Source organism: Enhydra lutris, unplaced genomic scaffold (assembly GCF_002288905.1).
Source record: "Enhydra lutris kenyoni isolate GAN:26980312 unplaced genomic scaffold, ASM228890v2 scaffoldscaffold22, whole genome shotgun sequence".
Classification (NCBI taxonomy): Eukaryota; Metazoa; Chordata; class Mammalia; order Carnivora; family Mustelidae; genus Enhydra; species Enhydra lutris.
In genome coordinates this window covers 19,852,201-19,872,176 of record NW_019154106.1, presented here as the reverse complement: position 1 = coordinate 19,872,176, position 19,976 = coordinate 19,852,201, and the positions used below count along the sequence as shown (strand labels likewise).

At 37.3% G+C, this 19,976-nt stretch overlaps 1 protein-coding gene across 2 annotated transcripts in view; it reads left to right on the top strand.

Moving 5' to 3' along the window:
* Positions 1–19,976, top strand: part of LOC111149515 (tetratricopeptide repeat domain 17) — a 119,433-nt gene that overhangs the window by 28,069 nt on the left and 71,388 nt on the right. For both annotated transcript variants that reach the window (XM_022506613.1, XM_022506612.1), the window contains exons 5-15: positions 127–258; positions 5,569–5,678; positions 6,268–6,412; positions 7,120–7,259; positions 8,933–9,093; positions 10,401–10,513; positions 12,560–12,706; positions 14,613–14,728; positions 14,885–15,050; positions 16,197–16,274; positions 16,411–16,635. In XM_022506613.1, the coding sequence (XP_022362321.1) occupies positions 127–258; positions 5,569–5,678; positions 6,268–6,412; positions 7,120–7,259; positions 8,933–9,093; positions 10,401–10,513; positions 12,560–12,706; positions 14,613–14,728; positions 14,885–15,050; positions 16,197–16,274; positions 16,411–16,635 (1,533 nt within the window). The remainder of the gene's footprint in view (positions 1–126; positions 259–5,568; positions 5,679–6,267; positions 6,413–7,119; positions 7,260–8,932; positions 9,094–10,400; positions 10,514–12,559; positions 12,707–14,612; positions 14,729–14,884; positions 15,051–16,196; positions 16,275–16,410; positions 16,636–19,976) is intronic.

The following is a 19,976-nucleotide window of genomic DNA, read 5'->3' as shown; positions in this document are numbered from 1 at the left end:
TCTTAAAACTCCTTTAAAATAAGTGCTATAAGATACTGAGTTACTTGTGAGCTTTCGTCTTATGATCTCCTTTTTCTGGGTGTGTGGTTTTTGTTTTGTTTTTTTCATTTTTTTTCTTCTCTTCAGGGTGTACAAGAGAGAGTTAATCTTTCTGCACCTCTATTACCTAAAGAAGATCCAATCTTCACATATTTATCTAAACGACTAGGAAGAAGTATAGATGACATAGGTCACCTCATTCATGAAGGGCTGCAGAAGGTAAGTCATCAGTGATTGAAAGGGCTAGAGATTCTGTGTGCAGACGGTCTTTTTTTCTCAGAAAATAATCTGCCTAGATTATTTTTGTCTAGAGAGTGATTTTAAATATGGTTACATTAATATAAACTATATGGTTCAAAGCTAGGGAGAAACATTGGTAGTCTAGTCCCCTCTACCAGGAAGGGATGCCAAAAGTTTTATTTAAACTAATTCATGAAAAAGCAAATTATAAGCCAACATAAACAACAGGGCTTATAGGCTAGATTATATATTTTGAATGTGAAAGAAAATTTAACATTAGCGTCTTTGAAATATTTACCCAGTACATAGATCATCACTGTTCTCTGGACAAGAAAACAATCACTACCAACAATAAAGTCTTCTGATAATTTTCTTTTAAGGAACCATCTACTTTTAAAAACATGAAATAGAGAATTAAATTACGTAACAGCACACAAGAAATTAAATGTGTCATTCAGCATGACGTGTGGGAATTTAGAAAGCAGGTTTTTTTTTTTAACTCTTCTTGTGTCTGAGTTGTATCATAAAATGTAGGCTAGTGTCTTCCCTCCCTCCATCCCTCTCTCCCTTTCTTTCTTTCCTTTCTTAAAAAAAAAAAAATTATTTATTCATTTATTCAAAAAAGAGTAAGCGAGGGACACCAGGGTGGCTCAGTCAATTAAGCCGCCTTTGGCCCAGGGATCAAGTCCCGCATCGGGTTCCTTGCTCAGTGGGGAGCCTGCTTCTCTCTCTGCCTTTGCCTGCCACTCTGCCGACTTGTGGGCTCTCTCTCTACCCCCCCAGCCCCGATAAATAAATAAATAAATAGTTTTTTTTTGTTTTTTTTTTTTTTTTTAAAGAGAGAGAGAGCAGGCACATAAGAGCCGGGGTAACGGGCAGAGGAGGAGGAAGAGAAAGAGAATCTGAAACAGGCTCCACACCCAGTGTGGAACCTGACGCAGGGCTCAATCCCATGATCCCGAGATCACAACTGGAGCCAAAACCAAGAGCAGAATGCTTAATTGACTGAGCCACCCTGGTGCCCCAAAATGGAGGCTAGTTTTTAAGCAGTATTATAATGGTACTAGGTAAAATGTGAACGGGCAACATTTATATAGAGTTTATTATATGTTTATATGTTTATTCAAATACGACATATATATATATTTTGATGATTTTACAGCCAAGTTACTGTCTTCATCTTGTTTTTCTGAAGGTAATGTAAAACATTGCATCCCCAGAACTTGATGAGTAATAAAAACTACCTAGGAAAACTGGCCTAGGATTTAAAATACCTTCAGAGGATGGTTAGTTGAAAATAGATCATAGTGGTAAGTTCTCTATAGAAAATTAAGGTAGAGGGTAATTGTGTGGCTACTTTAGATTGAACAGTTAGGGTCATCCTCTCTCTAAAGGTGAAATTTAAGCTAATACCTGAATGACAAGAAGGAACCAAAAGTCAGCAGTCAAGGAAGAGCATTCTAAGCCAAGGCAAAGGCTCTGAAGACTTTATGAGCTCAGTAGTGTAGTAGTCTGCTTAGGCTGCCATCATAAAATACCACAGACTGGGTGGCTTAAACAACAGAAACTTCTTTCTCATAGTTGTGAACGTTGGGGAGTCCAGGATAAGGTGCTGGCTGATTCATTCCTGCTGAGGACTTTCTTCCTGCCTTGCAGATGACCACCTTCTCACTGTGTCCTCACATGTCCCCTTCTCTGTGTGTGGGGGGGGGAGAGATCTGATATGTTTTCCTCTTCTTATGAAGGAACTGGCCTTATTGGATTAGGGCCCTACTCTTAGGATCTCATTTAACCTTTAGCACCTCGTTCTAGGCCCAGTCTTCATGTACAGTCACACTGGGGGTTAGGGCTTCCACATGTAAATTGACAGGGTCGGGGGGCAGGGAGAGACACCAAAATTCAGTCTTTAACAGGTGAAGCTCCCTAAGGTTGGAGCCTAGTGAGGAAAGGAGAGGAAAGGAGCCAAAGATGTAGACCAGGGCCAGACTAAGCAGGCCTCTGAAAACTAGAGTAAGGACTCTGTGCGCTGAGACTTGAGTGCTGGGAGGCTAGAGTGGAGGAATGACATAATTCAATTAATTTTTTTTTAAAGATTTTATTTATTTATTTGACAGAGACACACACAGTGAGAGAGGGAACACAAGCAGGGGGAGGGGAGAGGGAGAAGCAGGCTTCCTGCAGGGCAGGGAGCCCGATGTAGGACTGGACCCCAGTACCCTGGGATCATGACCTGAGCCGAAGGCAAACGCTTAACGACTGAGCCACCCAGGTGCCCCGCAATTACTATTTTTAAAAATATACTCTTAAACTTAGTTGGAGAAATGACTGAAGGAACCCAAACTGAAAACAGAGAGACTAGTTCTAAGGCTGTGGGCAGTAATTCATGAGAGAGATGACATAGCTTGGACTAAAATGGTTAGTATTGGAAATGGAGGGACTTAAACTGTTTCAGGAAATGTTTAGAAGTTTAGAAGCTGATGAGTTAGATGTGGGGAATGAAGGGAATAGAGGAATTGAGAATAATTCCTGAAGTCCTGGCATGAACAACTTGAAGGAAGAGCAGTGTTGGGGTAGAGGAACAGAAGATAGAGTCTGCTTTGTCACATTAAATTTTGAAATACCTGGGGCCCCTGGGTGGCTCAGTGGGTTAAAGCCTCTGCCTTCAGCTCAGGTCATGATCCCAGGATCCTGGGATTGAGCCCTGCCTGGGGCTCTCTTCTCAGCAGGGAGTCTGTGTCTGCCTCTTCCTCTGCCCCTCCCACTGTTTGTGCTCTCCTGCGCCTGCTCTCTCTGTCTCAAATAAATAAATAAATCTAAAATAAATAAATAAATAAATATTTTTTAAAAAAAGAAAATGAATCAGGCACTCAGCCTGCTGCCCCCTCTCTCTCTGCCTGCCTCTCTGCCTACTCGTGATCTCTGTCAAATAAATAAATAAAATCTTTTAAAAAAATACCTAGAAGAGACTTGAGCTCCAGGAGGTTCAGAGCTGGATAGATAGATAAAGGATAGTTAAGTAGGGAGTGTTTGTAGCCATGGGACTGGATGAGCTCATCTAGAGGAGAGGGAAGTTTGAGAAGAGGCCACTCTGAGTCCCTGGTCCTTCCATAGTTAGCTGTCAAGCATAGGGGGAGAGTTCAGCAAAAGAGATCCAAAAGGGTATCCAGAAGAATGCGGTCTCCTAAAAGCCAAGGGAAAAGGTGTCCAAGAGGAGAAAGTATTGACGGTGAAATTTTATGAGAAATCTTACAGAAAAATTTCTCCTTTAAAGATGTGTTTTTCTCTTACTTCCAATATATTGTGATTTCTCTTACTTCCAATATATTCCAATATATACTTCATACATATATATATATATATATATATATACACACACACACATACATACATACACACACATGTATAGACCATCATAGTCTACTTATCACAGTGTTTTCACTTATTCCTATAGAATTTGTAATCGATTTTTTTGGTCCCAATTCACAAAGTCTGAATGTAAGAGATAAAAATCAAAGCATTTGTTAATTTGAAAAAAACTTTCTCAAAGGGCTGTCAAAACAGACTGAAACCTAAGTCTTAAGTCAGATCTGAAAGAATGTGGCACATATCCCTTAACAACATACACAAGTGTTATACCCTTATTTGCATCACTTGCAAATTCTATACATTTCTTGAAGAGGGAATACTTAAAGCTGATTAATGCAGAATTATACTTAGTTTTAATATTAAAAATAACTCTTTTTGAAGAAAATAATTTGTCCTTGTGGAAAAAATTCAGACTACATAAATCTAGAAAAGAGAAAATTAAAAAAAAATTCAGAGATCATTACTATCTTACAATGTAATCTTTTTATTTTTATTTTTACACATCTTTATAGTTAAAAGTTATTTTCGTAATTTTTTTTTTTTTTTTTTTTAAGAGAGCGAGAACACAGGGGCGGTAGGCAGGTGATGGGCAGAGAGAGGGATTGTGAGATTCTTTAAGCAGGTTCTGCGCTCCGAGCCTGATGCAGGGCTTCATCTCATTTTCCTGAGGTCATGACCTGAGCCAAATCAAGAGCTGGGCGCTTAACTCACTGAGACACCCAGGTGCCCCTAAAATTTTAATAGTGGAATTGTGGGCATCAAAGTGTAATCATCTTTTAAGGCTTTTTACATAATGTTGCAAACTGTGCCCCAGAAATGTTGCATTCACCTAACATTTCTACGGTTAATATCTGAAGTTAATATACTCACAACTCAAAGTATAGCCCACAATGAGTGGGCATTCTTTTTAATCTTTGCGAATTTATAAAAGGAAAATTTGTATCTTTTTTCTTTATATTCTTCATTAAGTTATACATCATTTTCCTGCTAATTGCCCATTGTTTTGAACTTTTGAATTTGTCTCTGCATGTTTTTGACCCATATTCTCTTGTATTTTGTCTTGTATTCTTGTCTTTCTTTTTTAGAGCTCTTTATGTATTAAAGATAGTAAACAGTAGTTGTCATATATACTTTACCCAATTTATCTTAAATTTTATAACTTTTTTTTTAACTTCATATGACTTCTTTTTGCCATGCCAAATTTGAAATTTCTCTACATGGGCTTAAACGATTTACACTGAGTTTTTGTATGGTCCAGTTCAGTGTTTAGACCTCTGTGTGGTTGAAATTAGTATATGTTATGAATCCAAGCCACAGAAGAAGCAAACCTATCTCAATTTCTGTTTAACTTCACTAAATAATACACTTACTACTCTATACTAAAGACATAATTTTTAACAGTGAAGGTTTGGATTGTGAACACAGATGAAAGAAGAACAAATAAAAATTCATTGTTTACAAAAGGATAAGCCTGCCTTTTGCTTACATATGTACCTTCATTCAGATATTTAAATAAATAGGAAACTTTGTTAACTTGAGGAATTTCATGTTGGAACAACTGGCATTTCTAAGTAGGTTAGGTCCTAACTTCTAAAGTCCTGAAATAGGAATCAACAAGTTTGGGTCACTTGGTGGGCTTTTCAGCTTAATTTCCCTCTTGGAGCAAGAGCTTGAATTTGAGTGGTCTCTCCATGGAGATGACACCTGAAGGCACATACTTGCTCTGCTGGTGATCAGGAGGCTCCTTTGACAGATGTAGTTTCTTGGTACTTTGTCCCCTGCTTATTCATTGGTGTAATGTCTTGTTCTTCAGCTTATATTTCAGAAGAGGCAGAATAGTGAAGGTGCTGATTTTGAACATTCTGAGTCGAAGAAAGTGTGATGAGTTGTGTTGGATTGTTCTCTTATTTGTTTAATCTCTAGAATTCTTCCTCATGGGTACTGTATAATATGGCTTCATTTTATTGGAGAATAAAGAATGAGCCATATCAAGTAGTGGAATGTGCCATGCGAGCACTTCACTTCTCTTCCAGGTAAGTTTTCTCCCTTTCTGGATTTCCTGACTCTCCATATAAATCAAGACTGGTAAAGAAGCAGCACATAAGAAAGCAATATGAAGAAGCATTGTGTTGTACTTAACACTCTCCTCTGTATGTGTTCAAAGAATTTAGTCCCATCACAAAAAAATGACAGATGTCAAAGAGTTTCGTTGTTAATAGCACAGTATCTTTCTGATTTCCGTTAAGGAAAAAATATATAATGTAGAGGCCCTCTGGTTCACTTGAAACTTGACGATAAGGACCTTGCCTGGAGGAATTAGCATAAATTAAATTTTTCTCAAAGCAAATAATGAGCCCTAAATACATTTTACAGCCATAAAGTATCTGCCCAACCTTATTTCTATGGCAAAATTCATAGCTGTCAGATTGAATAAGCACCATCAGTTATATAAAAATGGAACAGTAGGATTTTCTTCAATTATTTTTTCTATCAGTACACTCAAAGTTATTTTTCTAAGTTCAATAACTTCGAATGTAATGTTCTCTTGTTAAATAGTTACACGGAGTCACGGAGCACACGCGTCTCTCCTAACACCGAATTGCACCTCTCCTTCTCTTGTAGGCACAATAAAGACATTGCCCTGGTCAACTTGGCAAATGTGCTGCACAGAGCACACTTCTCTGCAGATGCTGCTGTGGTGGTCCACGCAGCCCTGGATGACAGTGACTTCTTCACCAGCTATTACACTTTGGGAAATATATATGCAGTAAATACAACTTTGTGTTTTCATGAGCTAAACCAGTTGCTATTTCCTTTTCTTTTTAAAAAAATTTTATTTTCAACTAAAAAATTACCTTTTTTCCCTCTTTTGGTCTGAACGAGGAAAAGGGAATGGAAATGAAGAAATTAGGGGGAAAATACCTCAACATAATAATGTATCGTAATGGTCCTAGCCTCTTGACAAAAAAGAAAAATAATTAAATTGATAGGAGTCTTAAATTCCTACAGAGTACCCCTCTGAAGATAGCACTACTTTCTAGTTAAGCAATCTTACAGCATATCTTATGTTGTGGATTTGGTCACTGATCAAAAATAGTGTTCACCAGGGGCACCTGGATGGCTCAGATGGTTAAGCGTCTGCTTTGGCTCAAGTCATGATCTCCAGGACCCAGGATCAAGCCCCACCTTGGGCTCCTACCTTAGTGGGGAGTCTGCTGCTCCCTCTCCCTCTGCCTCTCCCCTGTCCCTCCCCCTGCTAGTGCTCTGTCTCTCTGTCTCTCTCAAATGAATAAATAAATAAAACAAAACAAAATTATTAAAAATAATGTTCACCGTAGAGTGAGATGTAGGTGTGATCTTGTAAGTCGTTAGGGGGCTTGGGCAGGTCCAACCATGCCGTGACTAATGTTTTCCTCCTGTGTGTGTATATGTGTATGTGTGTGTGTGTGTGTGTGTGTGTTTTTGTCTCTTCAGATGCTGGGGGAGTATAACCACTCAGTGCTCTGTTATGACCATGCTTTGCAGGCCAAACCTGGCTTTGAGCAAGCTATAAAGAGGAAGCATGCTGTCCTTTGTCAGCAAAAACTCGAGCAGAAATTGGAAGCTCAACATAGGTAATTGGGAGAGAAAATGTTACTGAAGCCATAGCACTCTAGAACCATAAGCTAGACCCGTGTAGGGTAATGCCCGTGTTAATTTGTTCATAAGAATTAAAAACACCTCTTCACTGCTGCTAGTCCTATCCCTTTTCTTCAGATCCAGGGTGGGTTAGCACAACTCAGAGGTTGTGTAGAGGAATCTTTAATAGTATGAGTTCCAGGAACTAGAGAATATTTGCAGTAAATTCTGTCATTTAGGTCTTTATACTTTGACCATCAGTTACTTTTATGATGGAGTAGGGGCACTGCCAGATAATTAGAAATTCGGTTATGTTTTAGTTTCCACAGAATACATTGTCAGAAAAATAACTTGCACATGCTGTATTTGCTCTTTCTCCCCGTTAGATGCTAGGATTGGACTAATGTTACATTAGTTAAGTGACACTGAGAAACATTATTTGGCCCATATTTTAATCCAATTTCTGTAAATTGTGCAGTGATGAAGTGCTGTTGTACTTGGTCCTTGCAATATACTCAATAAAAATGTATTTGATTCCATAAATAGTAGGGCCAGTTAGGAAACTTCACATAACTTGAAATGAATTATTCTTACGGAATTAGCCTCCATGTTTTGAGGTAGTTTTTGATTATTAGAGAATTAAATGGAGATTTAGAACTCATTAAACTATTGCATTTCCTTATTTTCCAATCATTTTAAAGCATAATGTGGTGAAAAGGAAGGAATGACCACTTACTTGTTTATACTGACTTCTATTACACCTGATCAGAACTTGTCCTGGCTGAGCAAATTGGTTCTCCCGTACACAATCTGTACAGCTCGTAAATCTCCATATGTTATGATGTAGTAGGTAAAAATGATTCTGTGACTGAATATAATCAGGCAGCTGATTTATTGATACCAGGTGGTACACAAAATGTGTTTCTAAGCCGGGTTTGTGTGGTTTTTTTCCAAAAATCCACAAACACAAGGAGCTAGAGGTTAAGAGCAAGGTGCTGTTGGCCCTTTCTCTTAACCTTGTCTTTATGTAGAATCAAAAGAAAAGATGAAAAGGTGGCAGTAGAACTAACACAGACTTTGTGGGGGGAAGTAGAATAGTTGTTGAATATGTCAATATGTATGAATATGAAATAGAATAGTTGTTGAATATGTCAAGATTTATAGTGTGTTGCTATATCTTTTGGGTACCTGAACAGTCCAACACACCATTTAATGTCAAAAGAGCCCTTTGTAAGGGAAGAACTTTGCATCCATCTTTTTGCCACTAACTTTTAATAAAATAATAGATTTATTTTGCCCCCATTATTTTTAAATTTGTGGTGCAGTGGTTGTATGTTAAAAGGAAAAAACTAGCAATTATTGCTGAGGACCAGAAAAAAATCTATACAGTATGTGAGTTTAAAAATTCAGTTTTAGGAGCACCTGGGTGGCTCAGTGGGTTAAGCCTCTGCCTTCAGCTCAGGTCATGATCTTAGAGTCCTGGGATCAAGCCCCGCACCAGGCTCTCTGCTCAGCAGGGAGCCTGCTTCCCCCTCTCTCTGCCTGCCTCTCTGCCTACTTGTAATTTCTGTCTGTCAAATAAATAAATAAATAAATAATTTTTTTAAAAAGTTCTAAAAATTCCATTTTAAAGCTCTATAACTTTTTCCTGGTGTTAAAAAATGTTAAGATCCCTCCAGCGAACACTGAATGAGTTGAAAGAATATCAAAAACAGCATGACCACTACCTGAGACAACAGGAGATCCTAGAAAAACATAAGCTGATTCAGGAAGAGCAAATCTTAAGAAATATCATCCACGAGACACAGATGGCAAAAGAGGCACAGTTAGGTGAGTATTAATTCCAAATAAAGACAGTTTAGGAAGTTTACTTCTAGCATGTTCTACTTTTATAACTTTTGTGTAGCCCTAAAGCAGTATAAAGTTGTGCTTATGACTTCCCTCAGTCTTAAAATCGAGTCTTCATCAAGTTTTTTTTTAATTCACATTTTAAAGTAAAAATTAAATCTTTTCAATCTTAGAAGTCTTAACAACAGTTGTTTGATTTAGTAAGCATGCCGATCTCTTGGAGACCTTGTTAAAATACAGATTCTTCTGAGGTAGGACCTGAGATTCTGAATTTCTAGCAAGCTCCTATTTGATGTCTGTTTTTGCTGGTCTGAAAACACAATGTGAGTAACATGGCCTTATACCAAGTAAACACAAGCCACACACACCCTTGAAACAAACCATCTACTGTCAAGCCAACACTGGCAATAAGGCTGTCTTATTTTTCTTCCTCCCTTAAAAACAAATATTTTATTTTAGAAGTAAGATTTTAGGCTAGAATTTGTCTCAAGCAGGAACTCTTAACTTTGGTCAGTGGATTAATTTCATGAGATTCCGAAATCCTCCCCCAAAATTATATGCTGTAATATGTATGTACACAATTTTTTTTCTGGGAAGAAGGCATATAGCTTTTATTAAAATCTCTCAGAGTCCATGACCCAGAAGTTAGAACCACTGTCTAAGGACACTTGGGTTGACAGGATATCAGCGACTTGGTTATATCCAGAATGTTTCACTTCTAATAAAACCCTAAGGGAGCAGATCTAACAGCTGACACCAAAGAATAAATTAATAGAATATTGATATGGAAGGTCTCTTAAATCTTTGAACCTTAGCTGTGACCATTTAAAGTCCGTTTTATAATCCACGTACTAGGTTTTCTTTACTATTTTGAGTATAAAGAATATGTTCAGTTCTTTGGGTTATTTACTGCTTGCTCTATATTACAATGTAACCAGAGCTCTTGTAATAATTTTGAAACAGAATTATGAAGTATATAAAGCAGATTGTCTCCAGAGAGATGGCAAAAGTCTCTTAAAACAATGTAATTGATAGATTTTACTGTCACAGAATGTAATTACCAGAAGATATTTTGGTGATTTAGTGGAACCCCTTTGTTTTTTATAGTTAGAGAAACTGAGACTTCTTTAGAACGATTTAATTTAGCTAACTATTAATGAGTGTTTCCGTGTATGGTACCCCCTGTGTAAGTACTTTGCCAGGCTCTGGAACGAAGTGACTCAGACCAAAGAAACCATGTTGGCGTTGCTGATGTTTCTCAAAAATTGTAATTTCTTTTCTTATTCCAGGAAATCATCAGATATGCCGTCTGGTCAACCAGCAGCATAGTTTACATTGCCAGTGGGACCAACCTGTGCGCTACCATCGTGGAGATATTTTTGAAAATGTGGACCATGTTCAGGTCTTTTTCTTGCTGTCTTCTAGTTCTTATAACTTTGCATATCTAAGAGTAATACTGCTTAATATCGCTTTTCCCCCTTGATTCCTTGTATATTTGATCCCCAAATTTGTTACTAATTTAAGATTTTGAGTGTGTTTATGAAGTCAGATTTTATAGATAGTACTCAGTTACTTCTTGCATGACATTTCCAGTCCCCCCAAGGACAGGCTGTATATGTCTTTGTTTCTTTTCTCCTTTACCATGAGAGCTAGATTGGGCTGTATTTAACTCAAAGCCTTCATCTCCCTTTTAACTTGCTGGAGTAAGACCAGTAATTTAAAATTTGGGAAAGAGTAGCCATGCTCTTTCCTTGAGTCATCAGTCCAGTTATGTTGCTTCAACTAAAAACATTAACAAAATGATCATTATCAACAGAAAATTTTTATTAAGCACTGTTGCTACATGGCATGGGTATTTTCTCTCTCTTTCTTTCTCTGTGAGTATCCATACATAGACATGTGTGTATACACACACACACACACACACACACACACACACACACATATGCATGAAGTCATATTCATACAATCCTAGGCTAACTAGTTGGGAAGAAATAATACATATATTTAATGATACCAGAGGGCATCTAATTGGACTGATAGCAGATAGTAAGCACAACCAGAGTTCCAAATATCATCCAAAAGGATGTTGGAAATAAAGTGAAGTTTATCATATCCTATTGAAACCTATCATATCTTTAATCATAGATACAGGAATTTCCAGAGATGAGCAGTTAAGATAATTAATAGATCAGAACAGCTTCTATAGGAGGACAAACGATGAAGAATTAGTACTCTTTAGTCTGAAAAAACCCAGAACTCATTGAGAAAAAGAAGCAAAAATTAAGAGGCCGTTTAGGGGAGTATTAATAATGAAGACCAAATGCTTCCCATGATTTTTGTCAACTAGTTCCTAACAGTATCCCATGTTTAGTTTTCAAACACAGTAAAGGGAGATCACACTTACACAGCTGATATTATAGCTGTCTTTTTTTTGTTTTAAGATTATATTTCTTTATTTATGAGAGAGGGCCAGAGATCACGAACAGGGGGAGCAGCAGAGGGAGAGGAAGAAACAGGCTCCCCATGGAGCAGGGAGCCTGATGCAAGGGTCAGTCCCAGGACCTTGGGATCATGACCTGACCCGAAGGCAGATGCTTAACTGACTAAGTCACCCAGCTGCCCCTATAGCTCCCTGTCTTAAATCCAAACATTATTTTAAGGGGGAAAAAGGGAATAATATTTACAGATGACACAGACTGAAACCAAGGTGACTTTTGGTTATCATGATGGTCTCAAGAAGACCATTTGGAAGACTCCCCTGTACTAGTGTAGCTTCAGTATTATATATCCATAAGTTGCATCTCTGTTATATAGTGAATGAATCCATTCTTTTCTACTCCCTCCCATCCTGGTCCCATTCCCTTATCTAACAATGTTTTAGAAATAAACAGGAATTGGGGTATCCCCTAAGAATATCAAGCATTGATTTACCTTGGTTTGGAGGGAGGCTATATTTCTATTGGGAGTTGATTGTATAATGGTTATAATGCCTAAGTCATAGCTATATTAAACTCCTGAGAGCCCTTTTTCAAGTTCCTTGCTTCTCACATAGCACACTAATTCTATAGAGTACCGATCATTTTAGTCTAGACAGGGGAGGGCAATAATGAGCCAAACATCTTAGATAATCAGCTCATGTTTAAACTTAAAAGAGACTAAATCACAGAAGGGAAGTAAAGGGACAGTAAAGAAAGAAAGAATCCATGCCATTTTTCTCATACTCCAATAAAATAGTTGATTAAAAGTTGCTAAACTATGCATTTTCTGAGAGACTAGTGTTGGAGCCTAGTTCTAAAAATGTAAAGCTCTGATTACTTTATTACTGACCTACTTTCAGATTTCCTTCTGGGTTTGAGTATTCACTGAGATTTTGAGTTGGATTAAATCTTAATCACAACTTCTTTTCTGCTTCTAGTTTGATTCAACTTTTCTTTTCATTTTCTAGTTTGGTGAGGATTCATCAACCTCCAGTATGATGTCTGTGAACTTTGATGTTCAGGCAAATCAGAGTGATATCAGTGATTTGGTCAAGTCTTCTCCTGTAGCCCATTCCATTCTCTGGATCTGGGGCAGGGATTCTGATGCATATAGGGTGAGTGAATAAAGGATGATGAAGCATTTTTCTCAGACAAGATTTCTGAAAGCAGTGATGGTCCTTATCACTGTTGAGCTTAGCTCAGCAAACACTTAGTCAACTTCTATTAAACACAAGGCATTCTCCTAGGTAGTAGATTAGCAAGACACAGGGTCTGCCTTGAGGTCTTCCTCCCAATCAAGTGAGGCATATAGACACTCCAATTTTGGTTCAAAACTTTGGGCTCTGAGTATAATTACCAACCCTCAAAAGTTTCTAAACTTGACCTAAGTATATGCTTCTATATACAGTTGACCCTTGAACAACATGGGGGCTAGAGGGTCCGACCCCCCCCCCCACAGTCAGAAATCTGCGTATAACTTTTTTGATTCCCCAAAAACTTAACTACTAATAGCCTACTATTGACCGAAGCCTTACTGAGAACATAAACAGTAGATTAACACTTTTTTTTATGTTGTAGGTATTATGTATTGTATTCTTACAATAAAGTAAGCTAGAGAAAAGAAAATGTTACTAAGAAAGTCATGAGGAAGAAAAAATACATATATAGTACTGCACTGTATTTATAAAAAAAAAAAATCCACGTATAAATGGACCTGCATTGTTCAAAGCTGTGCTTTTCAAGGGCCAGCTATATTTCACTTTTTAATCAGCATTCTTTTATTGAGCTCCTATTTGTGCATCAGGCTGGTACTGTGGATACGGTATGCGAGCTCTTTGCTGGACCTTGTATTCTATCAGATGATACAGATAATAAGTTAATAAGTATGTATTTTTTTTTTTAAGATTTTATTTATTTGAGAGAGAGAGATAGCTCAGGCAGGGGGAGTAGGGGAAGTAGCAGAGGAACAGGGAGAAGAAACAAGTTTCCCACTGAGCAGGGCACCCGAAGTGGGACTTGATCCCAGGGCTGTGGCACTGTGACCTGAGCCAAAGGCAAATGTTTAACCGACTAAGCAATGCAAGCGCCCCAATAAATATGTATTTCTGACTAGCTAAGAAATAATTGTATGTTAGCCCATGGGGATACCAAGGTATGAGGACAGATACCATGTATTTTTTATTCAGTATTAAATTTTTAGAATTTAGTCCAGTTAATATTCTATCAGAATTAATATAGCCACTTAGATTTAATTCTGTGTAAAATAAATTCCCAAAAGTTTGATAACTCCAAGATTTAAGTTTAATAAGCCTCTGATGTATCTTATTTATATTTAGAAAAATGAACATTTTACATATCAAAACAATTGTTAAATTTTGGCATTGGAAAAGAAACCATCTTAGTTCAGGGAAAAGTAGTTTTCTGTGCCAGTTTTTTAAGCTCATATATGTTTTCAGGTACAAATCATAAACTCTACTTTAAACCGGCTTAAAAGAAAATATGCCTCATATTACAGAAAGTCCAGAGATGAGAGCAAGCTTTGGGTTTGGTTGATTAAATGGGCCAGTGATATCATCAGGGACCCGTTTCTTTCCTTTTTTTTTAATTTGCCATCCCCGGTATAGGTTTCATCTTAATGCTTGTCTTCCTCATGGTCATGAGGTAACAGCCTGCAGCAACTTGGAGCAACGTGTTCTTTGTTCCTATGTGGCAAAGGAGACAAAGACTGGCTTTTCTTTCTCAGAAGCCCCAAGCAAGCCTCTCCTTGTATCTCATGGGGCTCAGCCGACTTAGGTCTGCCCAACCCTGAACCAGTCTATGGTAAAGCAGGTAGAATTACTAACATAGACTAACAGTCTTCGGTAGAAGGAACATGATAGAGTCTACAACAGTGTCTACAGGTTTTTTTAAATATGAAATTGTTCAGTTATCTTAATATATTTATATTCTTTTAAAAGTTTATTTAGCATGTCGAAATATTGAATGCAAGGAAATTTATGAGAAATTTTTTCTGTTTATTAGGACAAACAGCATATTCTTTGGCCTAAAAGAGCAGATTGTGCAGAAAGCTATCCTAGAGTCCCTCTTGGCGGGGAATTACCAACGTATTTTCTGCCACCGGAAAACAAAGGACTCAGGCAAGTGCTGATGGATTTGGCAAAGCACCTGATTCTGCATGATTGTCATCTGGCAGTTCTTTGAGAGCACCAACCTTGGACTTGAAAGGTTAAGTCTTTATCTTGAAATCACCCAAACTTTGAAAATAAGAATCTTGTTCCTTTTTCTTGTGCCAGGATCCACGAACTCAACAGTGATGATTATTCTTCAGAAGAAGAGGCCCAAACCCCTGACTGTTCCATAACTGACTTCAGAAAAAGCCAGACTCTGTCCTACTTAGTCAAAGAATTAGAGGTCCGCATGGATCTGAAAGCCAAAATGCCAGATGACCATGCACGAAAAGTAAGGCTCACTTAGGCTGGTGTTCATTGCCGTCCATTCTGGGTGACTTCACAAGCCTCTTAGGTGGAACGAAAACTTGATAGAAGGCAGTTATTGAACGTGAAGTTTTTTTAAAACTGTTAAAGCATTGGTGGAATCATTAAGAAGACTTTCATGCTATTGAAGGAGTGTCAGGGAAATGTGCTTCAGGGCTGCTCACGCAGACCACATGAGCATTCTCTCAAATAAGAGTGCCGCAAAGATGAGCAACACAGAACTCTCTGTTTACTTGATGGGGCTCATCTACTGGGGGCCATTCTGACCCCTTCAGTTTAGCTTTGCATCCTCCAAGTCTCCAGGAGTCTGTATAAATTGAAAGCTTGAAGATTCTCTTTGTGGCCTTTTCAACCCTGTGGCCTTATGTAAGGTCCTTGGAAGTTTGTATGAATTTGTATGAATTTACAGATACTATAGATAAATTCCATTATGCATTGTACCTTAATTCCTGCTAGTTATGTATAACTAAGTGTTGTATTACTGACTAGAAATTCTACATTAGATACCATTCCAGAGATACAAATGAAAGATTAGTTTTTTGCAGAGAAAACAGACCATCACAATAACCTTTTTAAAACTTAATTTTAAAACTGTGAACAGTTACTACTGACGGTCAACAAACATTTACTGAGGCGGAAAACATTATGTACCAGGCACTGTTTGGATTGCTAGGAAAGATAAATAGACCATGATCCCCACCTTAGAGTTACTCACAGTTACACACGTGTTGCAAGAACATAGCATAGTTGCAGATCTAGTGGTTTTCCAGCTAGGAAAGATAGAAGGTTTTTGTTGCCATTGGGTATTACATGCTGTTGTCTTTTGAATAATTTCTCTTTTGATTTTGGATACTTAGGTTGACTTTAAAGGGGTATGTGTATGTGGTATACATCTTGTAACATGTTTTAGTTAGAGGAAACTAGGGCTTTCATGTAAGCAGGTCAACACCTGTTGGTGATGACCTCATGTTTTATATATATAAATACATGATTATAAATGTCTATTCAAATTAGCTGTTCCTGAGGAGCTCAAGACTGCTATCTATAGAATTTTCTCAAATGTCTTCCCTCTTATTTTCAATTGAGTCAGTCTTCCTTTTGATGTTTTCAGATTTTGCTTTCCCGTATTAATAACTATACTATCCCAGAAGAAGAAATTGGGTCATTCTTATTTCATGCTATTAATAAGGTAAGTCTCCTGCTTTAGACAGCTGAAATTTAAATGCTTAGTATTTGTAATTAAAAATTAAAATGCATGCATTAAAAATCCTTGTTGGAACTAGTACTGTATTCTTTCAGCAACTGAGGTATTTTGGGTTTTTCAGCCAAATGCCCCCGTCTGGCTGATACTCAATGAAGCTGGACTCTACTGGAGAGCAGTAGGAAACAGCACTTTTGCTATTGCCTGTCTTCAGAGAGCTTTGAATTTGGCTCCACTTCAATACCAGGACATTCCTCTTGTGAACTTGGCCAACCTTTTGATTCACTATGGTCTCCATCTTGATGCCACTAAACTGCTCCTTCAAGCTTTGGCCATCAATAGCTCTGAGGTGAGGTTTTATGTTTCTCTGTAGCTCCATATACTATGTGGGGGTAACTCAAATTCAGGGTACAATTTGTATTTTTCTGGGGAAGGCATAAAAAAAAGTCTCACGTTTTTATCAGAGTACAGTTTGCATACTTTAGGATGACATAAAGCAAATTTTGTTTTGTCTTATTTTTGATGTGTTTTTTGTATTGATTTATTTTGTACAAATGTAAAATCGTGCTAATCACATTTTTCTGTATCTTCTTGTTTTTATTCCCAGATGTATCTTAGATATATTTAATTTATTTTCTTTAATTTTCATTCCACTTTAGCTAACATACAGTGTTATATTAGTCTCGTGTATAATGCAGTGATTCAACGCTTCCATACATCCCCGGGTGCTCATCACAAGTGCCCTCCTTCATCCCTATCTCCTGTTTCAGGTGCCTCTGCCTTCTGCCCACCTCTGCTCTGGTAACCATCAGTTTGTTCTCTGTAACTAAGAATCTGTTTCTTGGTTTGTCTCTCTCTCTCTCTCTCTCTCTCTCTCTTTTTTTCCTTTGCTGCTTTTGTTTCTTAAATTCCATGTATGAGTGAAATCATAAGGTATTTGTCTTTCTGTGTCTTATTTCACTTAGTACTATACTCTCTAGCTCCCTCCATGTCATTGCAAATGACACGATTTCATTCTTTTTTATGGCTGAATAATACTTCATTTTGTGTGTGTGTGTGTGTGTGTGTGTGTGTGTGTGTGTGTGTGTATACACACCACATCTTTTTTATCCATTCATCTATCGATGAACCATAGAGCTTCTTCTGCATGTTGGCTATTGTAAATAATGCTGCTGTAAACAAAGGGGTGCATTGATCCTTCTGAATTAGTGTTTTTGTCTTCTTTGGATAAATACCCAGTAGTGTGTTTGCTGGATCATAGGGTAGTTCTTTTTTTTTTTTTTTTTTTTTTTTTTTAAGTTTTATTTCTTTATTTGAGAGAGAGAGCATGAGTGGGAGGGGCAGAGGGAAAAGGAGAGAGAGAATCTCAAGCCAACTCTGTGCTGAGCGTGGAGCCTGATGCAGAGCTCAATCTCACTACCCTGAGATCACGACCTGAGCTGAAACCAAAAGTCAGTCACTTAACCAGACTGCCACCCAGGCACCCCAGGAGTTCTATTTTTAATGTTTTTTTTTTTTTTCCAAATTTTTATTTAAGTTCTAATTAGTTAACATACAGTGTAATACTAGTTTTAGGAGTAGAATTTAATCACATTCAGCACAATAGGTATTAAGCCCTCCTTAATACCTATCACCCATTTAGCCCATTCCCCGCCTACCGCCCCTCCATCAACCCTCAGTTTGTTCTCTGTAGTCTCTTTTATGGTTTGCTTCCCTCTCTTTTTTCCCCTTCCCATATGTCATCTGTTTTCTCTCTTTAATTCCACATGAGTGAAATCATATGGTTTTTTTTCTTTCTCTGACTAACTTCACTTAGCGTAATACACTCTAGCTTCATCCATGTCCTTGCAAATGGCAAGACTTCTTTTTGATGGCTGAGTAATATTCCACTGTATTTATGAATTCATCTTCTTTATCCACTTATCAGTCAGTGGACATTTGGGTTCTTTCCTTAATTTGCCTGTCGTTGATAATGCTGCTATAAACGTCAGGGAGCATGTGCCCCTTCGAGTCAGTATGTTTGTAGCCTTTGGGTAAGTACCTAGTAGTACAGTTGCTGGGTTATAGGATAGTTCTATTTTTACCTTTTTGAGAACTTCCATACTGTTTTCCAGAGTGGCTGCACTATTTTGCTTTCCCGCCAACAGAGTGAGGGGTTTCCCTTTCTTTGTATCCTTGCCAGCATCTATTGTCTCCCGTGCTGTTAATTTTAGCCATTCTGACAAGCGTGAGATGGTATCTCATGGTTTTGATTTGTATTTCCCTGATGATGAGTGATGTTGAACATCTTTTCATGTGTCTGTTGGCCATCTAGATGTCTTATTTGGAAAAATAGCTGTTCATGTCTTCTGCCTATTTTGTAATTGTATTTTTTTTTAGTATTGAGTTGTATAGGTTCTTTATATATTTTGAATATTAACCCTTTATCAGATATGTCATTTGCAAATACCTTCTCCCATTCCATAGGTTGACTTTTAATTTTGTTGATTATTTCCTTCACTATACAGAAGCTTTTTATTTTGATGTAGTCCCAGTAGTTTATTTTTGTTTTTAATTCCCTTTGTCCCAGGAGACCTATCTATAAAAACATTGCTATGGCTGATGTCAGAGAAATTACTGCCTTGTTCTCTTCTAGGAATTTTATGTTTTCAGGTCTCACATTTAGGTCTTTAATCCATTTTCAGTTTATTTTTATGTGTGGTGTAAGAAAGTAGTCCAGTTTTATTACCACTTACTGACCAGTTTTTCCAACACCATTTGTTGAAAACTATCTTTTTTCGATTAGATATATTCTGTCCTGATTTAATAAGATTAACCATATAATTGTAGGTTAATTTTTGGGTTTTCTGTTCTGTTCCATTGATCTGTGTATCTGTTTTTGTGCCAGTACCATTCTGTTTTGATTACTACAGTTTTGTACTGTAACTTGACATCCAGAATTGTCATACTTCCAGCTTTGCTTTTCTTTTTCAAAGTTGCTTTGGCTATTCAAGGTTCCATTTGTGGTTCCATATTAATCTTGGGATTTTTTTTGTTCTAGTTCTGCAAAAAATGCTGTTGGTGTTTTGATAAGGATTTTATTCAATGTGTAGATTGCTTTGGGTAGGATAGACATTTTAACAATGTTTTTTCTTCCAACTCACGAATGTGGGATTTCTTTCCATTTGTTTGTGTTCTCTTCAATTTCTTTCATCAGTGTTTTACAGTTTTCAGAGTATAATTCTTTCACCTCTTTGGTTAGGTTTATTCATAGGTCTTATTTTTGGTATGGCTGTAAATGGGATTGTTTTTTCAATTTCTCTTTTTGCTCTTTCATTATTAGTATGTACAAATGCAACAAATTTCTGCACATTGATTTTATATCCTATGATTTTACTCAATTCACTTAACAGTTTTAGTAATTTTTTGGAGTCTTTAGGCTTTTCTATATATGGTATCACATCATCTGCAAATAGTAAAACATTTTACTTCTTCCTTACCGATTTGGATTCCTTGTATTTCTTTTTGTCTGATTGCTGAGACTAAGACTAAGTACTATGTTGAATAAAAGTGGTGAGAGTGGACATCCTGTCTTGTTCCTGATGTTAGGGGAAAAGCTCTGTTTTTCCCCATTGAGGGTGATGTTTATTGTGGGTTTTTCATATATGCCCTTCATTATGTTGAGGTGTGTTCCCTCTAGACCTACTTTGT